Source organism: Limanda limanda, chromosome 4, assembly GCF_963576545.1.
Source record: "Limanda limanda chromosome 4, fLimLim1.1, whole genome shotgun sequence".
NCBI lineage: Eukaryota > Metazoa > Chordata > Actinopteri > Pleuronectiformes > Pleuronectidae > Limanda > Limanda limanda.
The window spans coordinates 866,339-884,752 of record NC_083639.1 but is presented as its reverse complement, the minus strand read 5'-3'; the positions used below and the strand labels follow the sequence as shown (position 1 = coordinate 884,752).

Genomic DNA, 18,414 nt, shown 5'->3' with positions numbered 1-18,414 from the left:
ATTCAACACTTGACAGGATTTAACACTTTCTCCAGAGATGCTGCCTTGATGTCTGAGCCATATGTTTCCTCTCGTTGAGGTTGTTACTCAGTCAACACATCTTAAAAATCTTAATCAATTTGACAACTTGGACAGTACAGTTTGTTTTAATTGTCTCTCTTGCAAGACGTGAGCTTTAGTGATGATCTTCAAGTGCCTTTAAACATGTTGGGCTGCATTAAATAGATTCATGTGAATATTCTATATCCTCTTGTGTGGAAATAAAGACCAGACAAATGATCCAAATCCACCAAACTGAACCAAGGAGGTTTTGTTTGGCTAAATGGAGCTGTGTGTCATTAATAACACAATGTGAGAGAGGATGAGTTATCCCTGGAGATACAGTGACATTTACAAAATGAAATTAACTTTCACTTCGAGTTTTCATCATCATCATTTCTATTAAGTTTCAGTAACGAATATAAGCAACAAAAACCAAGGATCTGCAGTTTGACACCTGTGCACATTATGTATGAGTTCTCAGGAGGAAAAGGTCAGATTTACAGCTGCAGACCCACTCATGCATGGTCACTGCACTCGTGCACCGGAAGAAAGGAAGCGGCATGAAACTGGCAAACAAAGCTGTTTTATATAGAGTGATAAGTAACGATTAAATCAATTAAACCAGTATCTAATCGTGCATGGGGTTGATGCAGTGCAGCATAAGGAAGGCAAAAGACCTGAGGGAGGGTTGAATGGTGCTCTGCTTTCTTCAGTAGGTGACGCTGTGGAGACATCACCTGGACACCCCCCTCCCCCAAGATTAATATTGACATTACTTTACAAATTAAGAGTCTTAATTAGGTGTAATTTGTTTTGAACGCTTTGTATCAGGATGACATGCTCCGGGTGGTTTGAGTTGGACTCACACGCAGGAGCAGATCTGTAATAAGCAGGTAAACATTTAAGATTTTTTGAGAATGAGAATGGGATGATAATATGTCACAGTGGATTTCAGGTGTATGATTCGGTATGGTTGCGTTTTATCTCATGTGTAGTACCACAGTGCACCGGAGGATGGAGCTCGCGTGAGGCGGCTGGAGGACGCTGCTGTCACTGTGCGTAAAGGGGGGGGGGGGGGGCGTTCCGGAGCCAGGGCACGTCTCCGTGTGGCGGTACCAGGTGTGTTCAAACCAGAGGGGTTCGAACCTGTGGCAGCCGGACCACCACAGGACGATCCCTCATCACGGGCAGGATCTCAGCAGCTGCACGAGCCGGTGAGCGCTTCCTGCCTCCTCCCACAGGTATGAGGGGATTTCTCGTCGACGCTCCACATCTCCACGACGCGCAGCTCCCAGTCTAACCCACACTGGTGCTCACATCCCGGTGTTTGGCTACTGGGGCGACGGGGAGGATATGGTTCCAGCGCACGGAGCCTGTGATTGTTGGTCCATTTTCTAAACCCACCACCACCACCACCACCACCACCGTGTTGTGTTGTGTTGCTTTACGCACGAGGAGCGCGTGGGATTTACTGCACGGGAGCTCCAGCCCGTGGGATGAGAGAGCTCCTCGGGGAGGGGGACCGGTGAGAAGAAGCCTCAGTAACCCGAGGAAGGGTGATGACATCCCCGGCAGCTCGGGAGGGAAACACCGGAGAAGGGTTCATCTAACCACAGCCTACCCGGATCCCACTGTTCCCACTAGAGAGATCGTTCGCTGTCGAGCAAACCAGACAGGGAGAGGAAGCCATGTCCAGGACGCTGAAGAAGAAGAAGCACTGGTCCGGGAAGGTGGTTGAGTGCGCGGTGTCCTGGGGCAACCTGGGGGACTTCGGCTCCGTGGTGGAGGTGCTGGGGGGCGCGGAGGTGGGCCAGTTCCCGCACCTGGGGCAGATGAAGCTGGACGTGCTGGTGTGCCACGTCGGGAAGCTGCCGTACTACGGGGACGTGCTGCTGGAGGTGAACGGGACGCCCGTCAGTGGACTTACAAACCGGGACACCCTGGCTGTCATCCGCCACTTCCGGGAGCCGATCCGCCTGAAGACCGTCAAACCAGGTGCGTCCCCCACCCCCACCCCCCCTGCTGTGCGTCCCTGTTCCCATCGCTGCCGTTACTGGTGTTAGTGGTGTTACTGGTGTTTCTGTGACACCCGAGCTGTGTTTGTCAGATGAAGGGTTTTGATATGTGGCATCCTGGCAACACAAAAACCCTCAGGATTGTAAACACACACACCCACACACACACACACACACACACACACACACACACACACACACACACACACACACACACACACACATTAGTGCAGGGAACAGTTCCCATCTCTGACTCCAAGTCTCTGATCACAAGACAAACAAATTAATTTAAATGTGCAGAAATTAATGATAAGTTGTTGTTCGGGACGGCTGTGGCTGAGGGGTAGAGGGGTCGTCCTCCAACCTGAAGGTCGGCAGTTCGATCCCCAGTCTGACCCATCTGCATGCCCAAGTGTCCTCCGACAAGATGCTGAACCCTGAATGCCCCCCCAAACAATGGCAAGTGCTGCGTATAGATGGACTTTATGAATGGGTGTGTGAATGGGTGAATGTACTGTAAAGTGCTTTGAGTGGTCATCAAGACTAGAAAAGCGCTATATAAATATAAAACCATTTAACATTTGTAAACATAGATTTTTCATTTCCTTATATAACTTGCATCATATTCATGTTTTCCTGTGAGGTGCATGTTGATTAAATAATTTCCAAAAAGTGAGTCTAGGTGTCCTGGCACTGTGTCCTCCTCCTATAGGACGCCCAAGACGTCCACAGCCACGCTCCAACTGTCCCATAACATCTGATTGCCCACCACTTTTTTTCATACAGGGGGATCAAATAGTGATAATGGTAATAATGGCATGTAGCCCAGTAGGAGCCTTCTAGGCTAAGTGCACTTACATGCATAGAAATAAGGCCTAATTACATCCTCCATTATTCAGGCTGCTCTCGCTGCCCATTGGCCACAGCCTGCGAGAGTGGTTCCGCTGTGTTGCCTCCCGTTGTCCCATCATTCCGCATCCAGCTCTCAAGAGGACGCTGGCTGCAACTTCCAGACACTGATAATGAGCTCTAATAGCTGTAATGGCTCGGTGATGCTGCTGCCTGGGCTGCACCGAGGGCTTTAGTGGCACTGGAGTGAAAGTTGTGTGTGTTTATGAGCTTTGGAGATGATTATAGTTTTTTGCCTTTTGTATGCCGGAAACCTGAAATCTCAGAACAACAACTGAGACTGTTGAAAAGGTTACATCAGCAGCAGCAGCAGCAGCAGCAGCAGCAGCAGCAGCAGCAGCAGCAGCAGCTGAGTCCTATAGTACCGAAGGCCAGGATCCCTAAAGATCAGCTGTGTTTGTGCACACGCTTACTTAGAGTTTGTGTGTGTGTGCGTGTTTGTGTGTGGGTGGTCTTTCTTACTAGTTTACCTCCATTTCTAATCAATATTTTATCGATTTCTTTTTCTTTCTTTTATAAACAAACAAAAAAAGATTGGCCTCTTGAGTCCAGTGCCGATCAGGGTCCAAACACGTGAAGGTGTGTGTGAGTGTGTGTGTTTGATGCCTCTACACTCCCCCGGAGCTCCTAACACCACGCTCTCTGCCCCACTAACCAAGGATGATTAATAAAGGGCAGGGGAGAGAGAGAGAGAGGGAGGGAGGGAGGGAGGGATGGAGGGAGACAGGGAAACAGAGGGAAACAGAGAGATGCATGGGGAGAAAGAAACATCAGCCCTGACTCTGGCTCCGGGCTCGACTCCCACGCCATGCTGTTGTGTTTGTGCTCTTTAAAGCTCACAGGGAGATAATAGGGTGGAAGGGATGGCAAGAATTCCTCAGCTTCCTCGTCCCTCCGCTGTCACTCTCATTCCATGTGCTGCTCCGTCAGTCGGATGAAAGGTTACACCAGCGTGGATCAGCTCTTTAATGTAGTGTGTGTGTGTGCAGGGAGGCCTCACCAAGCCGCCTCCCCCCCTGTGGCATCAGCATACAGATGGGGTTGTTATATTGTGTGATTACGTATCCTGCTTGGGTGCACATCTGCGACGTGTGTATACATTCCTGTGTGGTCGCCTCATGTTTAATTCACACCTCTTGCATAATTGAGTTAGTGAGTGGATTTTCGCAGTGGGCCAAGGGGATCAGCTGTTACCAGGAAGCAAGTGATGACGTGACGGCAGCCTTAGGGTCTCTCTCTCTCCCTCTCTCTCTCTCTCTCTCTCTCTCTCTCTCTCTCTCTCTCTCTCTCTCTCTCTCTCTCTCTCTCTCTCTCTCTCTCTCTCTCTCTCTCTCTCTCTCTCTCTCTCTCTCTCTCTCTCTCTCTCTCTCTCTCTCTCTCTCTCTCTCCCCCTCTCTCTCTCTCAGTCTTCCAGATGTTTCCTCCCCTGTTCCTTCTCCCAAGATCCTCTCGTGCCCGGCCTGTCTTGCCCTCCAGAGCCATGCTGCTGCTGCTGACTGTTTAGGGGGCGCAGCTTTGGGTGGGGGGGGAGAGAGAAGCAGAGCGTGCACGGATGCAAAATGCAGAGATGGGGATTGGAGGGGAGGATGGAGATGGAGACAGGATGCAAGATGCAAGTCTCTATGGAGACTATTATCTATCTCAGGCATTGATCGAAAATGGAATGTGAGCTGGAAGAGTTGCACATGGAGCTGCACTCACTTTTCCTTGGTTTCATCATGTATTGTCAAGGGGTTGCCAAGACGCCTCTCTCACATGCATGCATACATGCACGCTCACATCCATACGCTCTCTCTGCTTTGAAATGAAGTTCACATTAAGCCTAACAATGTGCGGTTGAGGTGGATGTGCCCACGGTATCTTTGATTAAGCCTGGAGAAGCCTCTATTTACAGCTCGGCGCAGGAGTCTATTTTCTGCTGGTTTCCCCGGCTAAGGATCAGAAAAGACGGGTATTGAGAAGCCTGATGAATGGCATCGCAGAATTCCTTCTCCTGCGCTGCTACTTTCTGCTGTGCCTCCATTATGCAGCACAATAATGAGGCATGTTTGCAGCGTGATCAAAACGCACATACAACCTGTAGCCTTTTATCTGCAGCTAAATGGATGAAGACTCTGTGACATCGAATGAATAATTTCGCACTGGACGCTGTGTTGTGATTTTTCCTTGACTGATATTAGCTTCAGTAAATGTGATTCAAAACGGACGCACACAGCTTCTACAGCGATTTGTCTCTTCTGCTAGTAATCTTAGATCTCTGTATCTCAAGAACCTCTCATTTTGCATGTGTATCATTAATGGCCTTAAGAAGTGCAGGATGCATTTTGGGTCAATGTAATATGTACTATATTAGTAACATCTAAAGAAACGGGGGAGCAGAGCTCTGTAATAGCGGCATCTGGGACCAATCAATACAAGAGATGTTGTTAATCACGCTCATGAAAACGACAACTGATTCTGCAGTTCTGTGCCAATGTCTGAATCGAGTGTAGTAGTTTGGTATAATCACAAACATAATAATTAAAGTCATGAAGTCCAACAGTTGTGAGCAGATCGTAGGTGTGTTCAAATAAAAATGATATTTAACTGTAACACTGAGAATCCTATGGGGAAACAATTTTTTTTTTTCATCTTTATTGATCTTAATGGTTTTTAATCGTTGGTGTGAAAATATTATATGCAGATTGTTTCTTTAAGCTACAGAGTTTAATTTAGTTCATATTTACCTTTTGAATTTAGAGGGTAAATAGCTGGAGTTTGAGCAGCACTGAATTTGGCCGTCGATAGCGATTTGTTGGCTCCTCACATTCAGAGTCACATTCGGATTTACCTGCTTTCGCTCACACAGCCGCACATTTCCAGTAGCTGCTGATCAGGCCAATCGAGAAGAATACATGGTGACATGAGCCCCTAAGCCCCTGTATCAAACTGCAATAGCGAGTGTGGGTTAATCACATTAATGCACCTCTCATATCAGGAAGTGCCTCTCACTGGAATCATCCACTCGACAGGCGATGCTTTGTCACTGCAGAGATTTGCAGTCGGCTGCAAAAAAAGAAAAGGGGATTGAGATTGAGAATCTAGAAGCCCCGAGAGGCCGATCAAATAACCAGAGACATCTGTTGCTCTCGCCTAGGAGAAGTTTCTGACAATATGCTGAGTGGAGGAGGAGAGTCGGACAATCACAACACAGCAAACTAAAGCTGAACGAGCTCGGTCTTATAACTCCCTTAAAATCTGCAGGTGTACAGAGTTTATAAACTGATGTGATTGAGTCCGATCCCATTGCCTGTAAAGAAGCTGGCCTTTCAGTTTTTTGTTTCCCGCCATGTTTGACGTCCCGAACGCGCGGGAAACTGCAAAGCTCTCACGCCTCGCTGTCTAGCAAAAAACATTAAGTACGCAAATGTTCCTGGTTCCATACGTGCCAACGCCCGAAGTCTGACTCGCGCCAAAACGTTACACGGACAAGGTGCAGCGTCAGTGTTCAGGCTGCCAAAAAAATGAAGAAGAAACTAGCGTGTTCACCCAGGTGTTATGTTTCCATCACTGCCGATAAAACCAGGCGATTTCTGCATGGGTTATAGGTGATTTTACATTTTCTTAGATTCAGATTGTCGTTTATGTTTTGTGCTGCGGCTTCATCCCCGACCCTAATGATCTGCTATCGGATCATTGACTGTTTAGTGCCTACGTGGCTTCTTCTGCTCGTCTTTGAGGTTTGAACTGCACTGTTGCTTAGTGTGCGTGTTCCTGTTTGGTGCCTGCAGCTGGTCGGATGCTGCTTTCTAGGCCGGTCGTCTCTCGGAAGAAGAAAAAGATTCTTTCTGCCAACTGGCGCAGATTAAAACGGGCACTTTAAAGAAAAATCTACTCTAGGTGGTGGTGAACTCTCGTTGGACTCATTAAATTAACAAAAATGCAGGTTACGCAGAATATAAAGCAGAAACTTGGTGAACCTCTGTTGGACACTTATAGGAATCGTAAGACTGATATTGCATCCGCCGCTCTTCTGCCGCTGTGTTTATTGAAACTCCCCAGCTCCTATGGAAGAGCTTATAGTTTTATGCAGGTCTCAGCCCATTAACTGCAAATGTGCACTGTCTATATGACTGCTGACCATTTTCTAAAGCACGCTGTAGTGTTTGAGCCAAATATGTGTTTTTTGTCTCTCCTACCTTCCAGGGATCCACTGTCCTCAGTTCATTTCACTACAAAATGAAAACCGCTCAGCAGAGACTTTCATTTAGGTGATTCATCAGAGGGGACACCATTCCTGCTTTTCCTATTGAGGAGGTTATCATCGTGTGGTCCTGCTATTTCCCACTAACAGCTGCACCTCTACACAATGACAATGCAGCTTTGACAACGATGAGAGCAGACACGATCTCCGCAGGCTGATTTCTCATTCTGCTGTTTGGAATGACCGTCGACCTGGAAACCACAAATTCAAAAAGTCTGAGAAAATACTGAAGTTTATTATTAACAGATATGTGCTAAAAAGCTGGAATGGCTCGACAAAACCACTCATCTGGGTCATATTTACCATGCACTCTTCGTTAGTAGATGAGTTTGTGGAGTTGCCATGGAGACGGAGAGGAAAAGATTAACAAAGTCATCTCTTTGCATCCTTTGGGAGACATGATCGTCTGTAACAAAAGTTTATCTTAATCCATCCGATAAACATTGAGACGTTTCAAAAGGACAAATATGATCCTCATTGTTTCTCTAGAATCAGTGGATCACCAGTGTTTACATGACTCAGCCTAATGAAGGAACCAGGGATGTCTGTAAGGACGTTTTGTCCATCACTCACATCAGTTGAGACATTTCATCATGAACCAACGCTGGTGACTGACAGTTATTTCCACCCAGAGATCCGTGCACTAAAATACAGTAAGTGCTTCATCCATTTTTATATCTAATAGCTTTAGATAACATCCATCCGTCCCTCTGAGGGTCAGCGGTGGCCTTGAGCGGCTCCATGCTGCCGCTGAGCGAGAGGCTGGAGAGGTCGTCGGCGTATCACAGGGCCGGCAAGCAAGGATCCGTTAAACAACAACCAGGAGAGCCACTTGAACTTATCTAAGAGTGCTTTGTTTTTTAAATATATATAATAAAAAGACAACAGAGCAATTAAAAAGCCATCGGCAGCCTGACTCAGTTAAAAAACGTTCTACAGCTGGTTTCCTGTCGTCCCCCAGTGAAGACGACAGTGATTCAAACCAAGGAACAGTTTCGTTTCAGTTCCTGCAGCACATGCAAACTAAATCACAGAGTAAAAATAGAAACAAAACAAACTGGAAGAAATGCAAGTGCGGTTGACCTAGTTCAGGCAGTGTGGTTGTGGAGAGTTTTTCCAAAACACAACACGATTAGCAAACGTGAAGGACGGGTCAATGTGGCCGGGCCCGTACTCAGAGACCTGTTCATTAATCTCCAGTTTAAAAAATCCATTGAAAGGATCTTGACAGGTCTTGATGAAGAAGCACTCGAGCTCCTCTAATAGTTCTTTGATGTATATGGGAAAGAAAAGGTTGGAACAGCTGCTTTAAAGTGTGATCCCAGCAGCCAATGATTTGAGTCGTGACTAGAGTTTCCAACCTGAAAAATAAATAAGGGACACCTCATTGGCAGGGCCGGCCGACCCGATATCCTTCACGCTTCCTGGCGTGGTAGCCACTTTTTTTGTGAGTGAAACGATTTTTTAACTTATTCACCCTGAATTGAATTAGATGCATATTTTTGAGTTAAATTATCAAATGGAAAACAAATTATTATCCAGCAATTCACTAATAATAAACAAAATTAACTGAATCAAATAATAATCTTTCTTAAAAAGCAACCTGTCTTGCTTAACTTAAAACTGTATACATTAATATAAAACAATAGATAGAAAGCAGAACATCCATCTTGAAATAGTTCATATTTTTAGTGCAATAACAAAAGTGCAAACAGAGCATCTGTAGACAAATTTTAAACATATTTGTGCCTCAAAGGCCATGACTGTAGGCTACAGTTGTAGTAAGCAACAGTACCTCCTCGACCAATGGGATGATTGATTCTGTGTCATCACACACGTGTGTGAATATGCTGTCAGCTCATTGATCCCAGAGCAGGACATTGCCTGGGAACAAGTTTACCGTAAATTTTTATATAAAGCGCCCTGTTATTCATTTTCCATTTGCATTTTACTGACCATTTTTTAAATCTCACAGTAATACAGGATAAAGTGCATCCCATTTCAGCTCAATACGGGACGGGTGCTTTTGTTTCTAAATACGGGACGATTACGTTTTTCAAGGGACGGTTGGCAACCCTAGTCGTGACCCTTGACCCTCCCCAGTGGTTAAGATGCGTCGGTGCGTCTCCACATCGTGTTTGTTCTCGCTTCACGCAGGAAGACTGTCAAACTCCAGATGCGCGACGCGGCGCTGGAGTATGACAATTAGCAGGAGTGTTGTTCCATCAGTGAATATCCTCAACCTTCTAACCTCACCTCATTAACGTCTTACTGTCTTACATCGCTGTCTCCTTCCTTCCACCCCCCCCCCCCCTCTCTCTCTTCGGGGACGACACATCCGCTGCTCTGCCAATAATGTTTATTAGAGCGAGTTTGATCTTCTATTAAAAATGCAATCTTTATAATGGCTGTTGTGATTTTAAAAGGATTCCTTGTGAAGCCTCATGTCCCTTGAAGATGAGTTTTAATGTGCCATGAGGAATGTGTGCAGCGTTGTGTATGATTATTTACATTTTAAAGGGTTTTTTTCACATTGAAAAGTCTGAACCAAGCAGATGCGGGTAGTTTTGGTTTCACATTGTAATTTACTAAAGACTCTTGTATGACACATGTATGTTATTATAGATCATGTGCACTGCGTGTACTAGACAGCGGAACCGTTCTTCAATTCAGTCAAATGAAAGAACCAGTTCACTTCATTATCTTAATTGTCGCTGTAATATTCTCATCATATTACTCCCAGTTAAATGAACATCCTGGTTGTTCAAACACGATGTTGCCGGAGGTGAAGACGCCAATGAGTCGCTTCTTTTTCTCCTCCTGTTTCCGACGGAGATCATTTCTTTCACACCTGGTATTCTGGTTTGGACTAAACAGAAAAATGTGAAAGTCCAGACCAAACAATTCAGCTGCAAATGGAAATAGTAAAAGAAACAGAATATCATCGCAAATATCATCTCCTTCATCAAGTCATTTAAAATTTCTCAGTATTGGCCTTGAAATGCCCTCAAACCTGCAGCTGCAGTCTGTGCGTCTGAAGTCGATTTTCTCTTCCTTTTTATTTTTGTCTTTTACATCCACTCCACACTTTTTGTATGTGTTTGTCCTTTTTGCTGTATCACTCCACAAAGCGTTTTGCTGATGTTCAGCTTGTTTGTCCTCTGTGACTCTCATCAAGCATCACCCATATGTGCCGGAGGCAGCTGTCAGGCTCCCAGGGAAGAGCTGCTGTCTTACCTAACACGCACACACACGCAAACAGACATGCACACACACACACACACACACACACACACACACACACACACACACACACACACACACACACACACACACACACACACACACACACACACACACACGCACGCACACGCACGCCCACGCATACACACTATAACTTAATTTGAAATCATATTTTTCTTCCTAAAGAACTGTCTGACGGCTGAATATCTAATAATAAGAAATTCCATAAATTCCCAGGAAATGTGGGGTTCAGATAAAGGGAGGACATGGATTAATTTCTGGTGGCTCAGGGATTTCCATCATAACACAATTAATGAATGTGGATAAATTAAAGTGAATTGTACAGTGATATTGGACATTTCGCGAACTAGACTTTAATTTCCCATGCAGGTTGAATTGTTTTGAAATTAAAAGTAAGGTTGAGATAATTCTTTAAACCCATGGTAAATTAATTGTTTTCCTTTATAAGAGAACATATAGAAAATACATGTTAAACCACGAAAATCAACTGCAACTAAGAGGATGCAATAATTTGGATGAAATGGTAATGACAAGAAAAAAGAAAATAAGTAGACGTGCAATGAGAAAAACAAGAAGGTGGTTGGTGGCCAAAAACAAACCATTAACTCTTTCAGACACGTTTCAATCACAATACAGACCAATCATCATTCACCAGCCCCAAGCATAAAGTAAAAATATATATCCAGTCTTCCTCATTTACCAGCAAGTCACACAAATCACTCTTCCTCACTTTGTCTGAAATGGTCCCCAAACCTTTTTAAAAAGGTCTTTGTCTACGATTAAAGGAAATATCTTATATTTTCCATTGTCGGACACAAAGACATTTCTCTAATCCATTGCTGAATACTTGATTTATTCTTCTCTGCTAAATAAACAATGAGTGAATCCAACAAGTTGATCTTCGTCACCAGTTTTCTTCTGTTGCATCACTGCACCAGTTCCTCTGTGGTGCAGAGCCGAGCTGCCAACATCCCATAGCGTTCTAATTGAGACCCCACTCTTCATCTTCTGCCTGCAGTGTGTGAGTGAGGGTGGAGGAGGAATAGGAATAGGAGAAGGAGGCGATGGGTCGGGAAGATGGGCGGAGGTGTAATGCGACTACAAAAAAAATGTGCGTAAAGTTGCTCCCAACCCAAGTCCTCAATAATTCATGTGTACAAGAGGCGAATACTCTGCATCGTGTGTGTGTTTGTGTGTGTGTGTGTGTGTGTGTGTGTGTGTGTGTGTGTGTGTGTGTGTGTGTGTGTGTGTGTGTGTGTGTGTGTGTGTGTGTGTGTGTGTGTGTGTGTGTGTGTGTGTGTGTGTGTGTGTGTGTGTGTGTGTGTGTGTTAGTGTGTGTGTGTGTTAGTGTGTGTGTGTGTGTGTGTGAATGCTGCCGTTTGAGTGAAGCGTTGGGCAATCATAAAGAGAAAAAAAAGCACAACTCCCAGTCTCTGGCTCTCCATCATTATTCCCACTTAAATCAAATTGGTGCAGCTCTTGTGGCGCACTCCAGCAGCACCGGCTCTGATCACAATGTAAACAGCAACGCTTGACAAGATGCTTTAGAGTTAGAGCCGAACATTTCGCCCCTGATGACGAGAGTGGTTGATAATAGCCCGTGTGCTGGAGGTGAAATGTATGGAAGGATTTCATGTTCAGCAATGCAGAGGTGCGTCGAACATCTGGCAGAGTTTCTTGCTCCTCTCAGCATTTTCACAAACAACCTCTGGAAGAAGTGATATATAGATTTTTTTTTAGATTTAGTGATACTCCATATGAATGTCAATTTGAAAAACATGAGAATTCAAGTTCATCTGAAGAAAAATAGACATTTGAGAGCTTCTGTCACAGAGCGGGGGAAAAGGAAGAAGAATTGTAAACCTTTTGGGCTCGGCAACAAAACACATTTTGTTTCAGGTGTCCAGTCACGACTCTGGGAATGTTACAAAGATCAAATCTGACAGTGGTGGTCACAGGTCACAGTGTGTGTGTGTTTGTGCATGTGTGTGTGTGTGTGTTCACACCAGTACCAGTAACAAAATAAGATCATCTACGCCCCATGAAATAAATGGGAAGCTGCATCTTCTACATGATATAAATATCTCTCTAATTGTATTTTGTGTAGTAATATAGTCGTGAAGCTGTAAAGCAGACAACAGCATGTGGGTGTTTACAGCAAGTGCAATTTCCCTTTGTGGTTTATATATATTAATCCAGTTTTCATGAAACCTCTTGAGGAAGATGTGGGATTTGTGACGCGGATGAATAAAAGGTGACGTGACCTGGACGGGTCCGACTGATGGATTTTATCTCCTCCTTCAGTTCCTGCTGCAGATGAAGATCCTTTCGTCTTAAATGCTCGTTAGCGCTCATGCTGCGACGTAACGACTAATTATAATCCCGACCCTCTAAATATGTATTTATTATTCATTATTATTTTCATTTTTTTCTCACACACTACAACAATGGAGGTTAATTTGAAATAGGTGGTAGGTTTTGCTTCTTATGAGGAGTATAATGGATATGGAAGGGGGTTATTTTCGCTGTGACCTGCATCCTATTTGCCCTCATTACCCAGAGTTCCTTGTGCCTGCTGTGATGAGAATTCAGATTTTCTCTGCTCCTGCCTGCTCATCACCATATCTAGATATGCTCCGATAGGATTTTTCCCTTCTTGATACCGATTGCGACACCTGGACTTTGCGTATCGGCTGAAACCAAATTCAGATCTGATACCAGCGCATTTATAAAAATAAACTCATATAACATGTTTAACAGCTGTATGCGACTAACCCTGTGTGGTTTTGTAAGCTATCCTTGTTGTATGGTCTGGCCGGGAATTAATGGAATAAACGGCTTTTATCATTAGTTTGTCATAAATTAAAAAGAAATGGGTTAAATAACAACTATTTTCTGTAAATATCTGTTTAAGTGAAGCCACAGTTTATTAGAATCACAGATCTTTTTGGTTGTGCCCCCCCTAGAAACTGAAGTCTTGCATATGGAGCAGGTTGCTGTTTTACTTGACTTTCCAGCATGAGTATAACCAAAGTGCTGCCTTCTTTAAGTAGCTCTGTTTAACGCTAGTATCTTGCTGTTAACCTTTTAAAGACGTGGTATCTGTAGGCTTCATAGATTTGTGTACTCGCCAATGCCCAACCCTGTATCTTTTTTTCTTTTATTCTCCCTTGTTCTCATCCATTATTCATCAGTGTATAGTAAATGTACTTGTCTTGCAGCCCCTGTACCTGGTAGCATCATAAAAACAGAACAGAACAGGAGTTCAGAAATCCTCAAAAGCTGATGGATATATGAGAAAAGTACAATCTAAAAATACAGGTATTTATCCCTGAAGAGTGATTTTCTTTTCTGTGTTCCTCCTGCCTTGCTCCTCAGTGCATCAGTTCTATCTTGTACACTACAAACTGGACTTGGGGGTAAAAGCCATGACGGCATGGGCCCTCTTTGGGTTGAGCTACCTCCAGTGTCTGCGAGCAGATTGGAGGGGACGGCTGGTGAGGAGCTGCCACTGCCATGTTTGTTTTACCAGCGGCGCAGAGGCCATACGGCGGCTGCCTGACCTGGCGCTGTCATGAAGGACGTTATCTTTATGCAACAGTGATTGTAACACGCCACCGTCCCTCTGCAGCTGTGTTGGCCGATTGTACATTTGGCGAGCATGTCACTCGTCGCCTTCCGATTATCCAGATGTGCATTATCCTCCCAACTGGTGTTTATCACGGCGAGATAGGGGCTCGGGTCACCTCTGCACAGCTCACAGGTAATGGGCCTTGACATCTGAATTAGTCGGCTCTTTCAAAGGGTGATTAGCAGAGCAGCTTAGGATTCTGGAGGGATGTTGATAGGCAGACATAAACGGGGCAGGGGCCGTCGGGCTGTTGGGACGCTCTCTCTCTCTCTCTCTCTCTCTGTGATGCACGATGGGAGGCTCGCCAGTAACACGGCTCATCATGTGGCGGACACGCTGTGGTTTTGCAGACGGCGGGTGGGGGGGATGGAGCAGGTGACGAGGGCCAGTGCCATTATGTGTGTGCACAAGCGATTCAGCCACTTGGAGTATATCATTTTCATTAGCCGGTGCTGTAGCGTGAACGGCTAACCAAGCTGCTGCCCCCATAAACTTTACAAGGAGCAGAGGTTTCAAATTTTACACTGAATTTCTTCTTTCAAGCGTCTTGGCCGTGTGACCGGCCGGCGCCCAGCTGTCATACGCTCATCCCCTGCACAGCTCTTTTATTATTCCTGGGCTGTGTGGCTCGCTGTGTGCTCGTGGCGGCAGGGGAACGGCCGGCTTTGTAGAATCTTAATAGTGGTGAGCCGCTGCCAACCTCTCCACTCGCCGCCTGCTGCAGGCGTGTGACTGAATGCCAATGAGACATTAGGGCTGAGGTAGGATGGATCAGGCCATGCAGGCCAGCGAGGATCTGAGCGGCTGTCGAGCTCTTCACCAGGTGAGCAGCTCACGTCTGCTCCTGGAGACGCTGCACAGCGAGAGGCGCTCGGTGTCTCAGGGTTATCTCCACGACTCGTCCTCTCCTGGGCTGCGAGATAATCTCAGTGCTTTTGGTTTGACTTTGTGCCACTTCCGTCTTATATAACGTAATGTGCACTCTCCTCTTTGGGTCAGGTTAGATGATGTCATGCATGAGTATTTATTTATTTTCTAGTGTCCTGCCAGTATCCTAATAGTCGTTTTAGGCTGAAAATGCATAAATGTGATGACTTCCTTTCAATAACTCTGTTAATACTGCAGCTTTTATTCATGTAGCCTATAAATTCTTGCAGCACATTACACACAGTGTGCAACTGTAAAGGCAAAGGATGACAGGGCTGTGTGTGTGTGTGTTTTTTTTCAGTCCTAATTCTGCAGGTCAAAGACAACATGGACAGCTAACAACAACAACACAGGACCTGTTAATAGAAAGCTGAAACATTTTCACCCTTATGTACACACACACACACACACACACACACACACACACACACACACACACACACACACACACACACGCACACACACGCAAACACACACACACACACACACACACACACACACACACACACACACACATTAATCCGTCTCTCTCGCAGCGTGCACATGGTTCGCCACATGACGCAGATGCTGCTCACAGTGCGATGGAGTGATGGGTGGATGCAGGAGCCCCAGTCACCCAGTCACTGTCTAATCTGATTACACACGGCTTCACACAGTCGTCCCGCCTGACGGAGGGAGGGCATCGGGGGGATGGGACAGATGGAAGAGCCGCGGTTGCTAACAGCTGTGGTTAACGCTGTTGTGTAATATACAGTTGTGGCGCTCGGAGGAGGATAGCATGTGAGAGCAATGCACTGCAATATATCGTAATGGTTATATAATCGCCGGCGCTCTATAGTTTCACAGTTCTGAGGAATAAAATTCATCCTAATATAGAAATTGCTCGTGCATCTTGTTGTCCTGCAGCTCAAATCGGTTGTTGTGTGTCGTCACTTTTCTCTTAACACCTCAACATGGGTGTTACGGAGCCACGTCGCCCTGGATTCGCTTACGCAGGAGAGCAAAGGGCAATAGCTGCTGTGATTCCTAATACTGAGTTCCCTCCCAGGTCGCTGATTGAAGTAGGAAGCACGAGACGTGTTTACATCAGTACCCTGCACAGCACACGTTTCACCACTGATTCATTAAATCAGGAAGCCGAGTGGCTCACGCTCGGGCTCCTCGCTCGCTGTTCATTAGGGTTTCCTGCCTCTGCCGCCGCCCAAAGTGTGGCTTCACAGCAGTAACCAGAGCTGAGTGGTGGCAGCAGCTGCTGGAGGAGCACTCGGATCAGCAGGGTTCCAACCATATACAGGCCGTGCTTCCAGCACTCGGAAAACACACAGCACTTCCTGTTGCGTATTAGTTATTAATGTACAGCATGGTGAGGAAACAACCATCTCAACAAACTGAAAACAGTTATATCTACCATAAACAGCATGTGAAAATGGCCGACATGGCTGCTCCCCAAAAGTGAATCCAAAGTGTCTCGAATGCCACCTGCTGGCTGGTTGCAGTACCGCTCATGAACCCTGCCCCCTCTTTGTTAGTGGATGGGACACAGCACAAAAACTCAAAATACATATAAAGTGCATTTTTCTCAAAGTTGGTTTCTGCTTTTTTATTTATTTCTCATCACTTGTGTATGTTCAAGGGCTTTTTCCTGGTAGGTTTGGTTTTAATTAATTATTTGATTGCTTAAACAACACGATTGACATCTGATACTCGTGATTGGTCGATCACGTGTATCAGCTGGACCTTGACTCTGCAGCTTCACACCTCAGTCACTGAAGCACAGACTCCAGATGACGTCACTATGGGGGCATCTATATTCTGGATCTTTTAGCTTAGTGGAGACATGTCATCCATCTTTATTTACAGTCCGTTGTATATACATTTAATATACTGCTCCTGTATCTGCAACACATATCCAATAGGCCTATTACCAGAAGGTCTTTGGTTCGATCCCAGTCTTCTCTCATAGAGAAAATGCTGAATAGATGCACTGTATGAATGTGTGAATTGCAATAAAATTGTAGTGTAAAGTGCTTTGATTGTCCATCAAGTCTATTACCTCCTCTCTCTTGCACCGTTCACTTCCACCTGCTGCGACCGCTGCTCATGTTTTACACCTTCACACCTGAGGCCTGATTCTCCTGTCCTGCTGTCGGCAGCTCGGAGTGGCAGCATCTCTCCACAAAAGGGTTTCTTAAGATCGGAGATGCAGGGAAATTACTGCTAAATATCATCAATGTAAAAATATCTGCCTTTCTAATAATGCATAATGTGAGTGGATGTCTGGGCTTTGTTCAGTCTCTGTTTTTGTGCTCGGCATTGTCAGTACATTATTGTCTCGTGGCTGTTTTATTGCTCCCTCGCAGATCTTGTGGGCGATGTCGTTGCTTTCTTCTAATTTCTGGTGTTTTGCTGGTGTGCAATTAATTTGCATTGATAGTAATAGTGGATTTATTTCTATTAAGTCTTATCTTACTTTTCTTTTAATACTTGCCGTGTGAATTGTGTTACTTTCATGTTGCTAATTATAACATATTAATGAGATGGAGATTTTCTTCTATTCATGCATATTATTGTGAGTGAGTTGTTTTAAGGTGCACGTTATGCCTTCCCAGCTTGTTGTTATGTTATTTCTTTTTTTAGCACCAGAACTAAAAGAAATTAGTTTGTACAACAGTAGTTAAATAAAACTGATTGATTATCTCCTCAATTTGCCTTTTGGGGTTGAGGTCGTTTCCCTACAGTCTAGTTAACATGAAATGTAGAACTGATTAATGTTTCATGTGTAAAGCATTCAATCGTTTTTAGTCCTTATTTCCATAACAACATGTTGGCTGTGAGGAAAACTGCATCAAATATAGGACAAACAAATACAACGAGTATAATAAAAAGCTGATGATAGAGAGTTAGAGACGAGCTACAGCTTCATCTAAAACACAACATCCTCTGATCCTAATAATCATGAGATGTGATAGTTCCGACCATCTCTGTCTTTGAGGATGATGAAAGCTTGCCGGGTCGTAACATACCAGCTCAACTGTGAACTCCCAGTTCACCTCAACGATTTTCTTGAAAATATTTTATGTCAAACTAAATTCACAGGATTTTGCAAAACTTAAGTTCTATTACTTGTTTATTTATGAAAAAGTATATTTTAAAAATTTTGGCCCTCAGAGCTCAATTTCATCATTTTTGCGATTGATTGCATGCGCTTCCGAACAGCTTATTTTCCAAAGGGCCTACTTTACATTTGTAGTGAAGAAGCCCTCAGGATAATTTGTAACATTTCTCCATCAAAAAAGTTATCGCTGAAAGTTTTACAGTGATCAAATTGATCATTTTCATCCAAATGAAGAATAATTTGATTGAAGAAAACCTAATCTATGTAT

General features: G+C 44.7%; 1 protein-coding gene across 1 annotated transcript in view; it reads left to right on the top strand.

Moving 5' to 3' along the window:
* Positions 1–1,730: 1,730 nt before the first annotated feature.
* Positions 1,731–18,414, top strand: part of LOC133000315 (membrane-associated guanylate kinase, WW and PDZ domain-containing protein 3-like) — a 140,328-nt gene continuing 123,644 nt past the window's right edge. The window contains exon 1 of the mRNA XM_061070213.1: positions 1,731–2,037. Coding sequence (XP_060926196.1) covers positions 1,731–2,037 — 307 coding nt within the window. The remainder of the gene's footprint in view (positions 2,038–18,414) is intronic.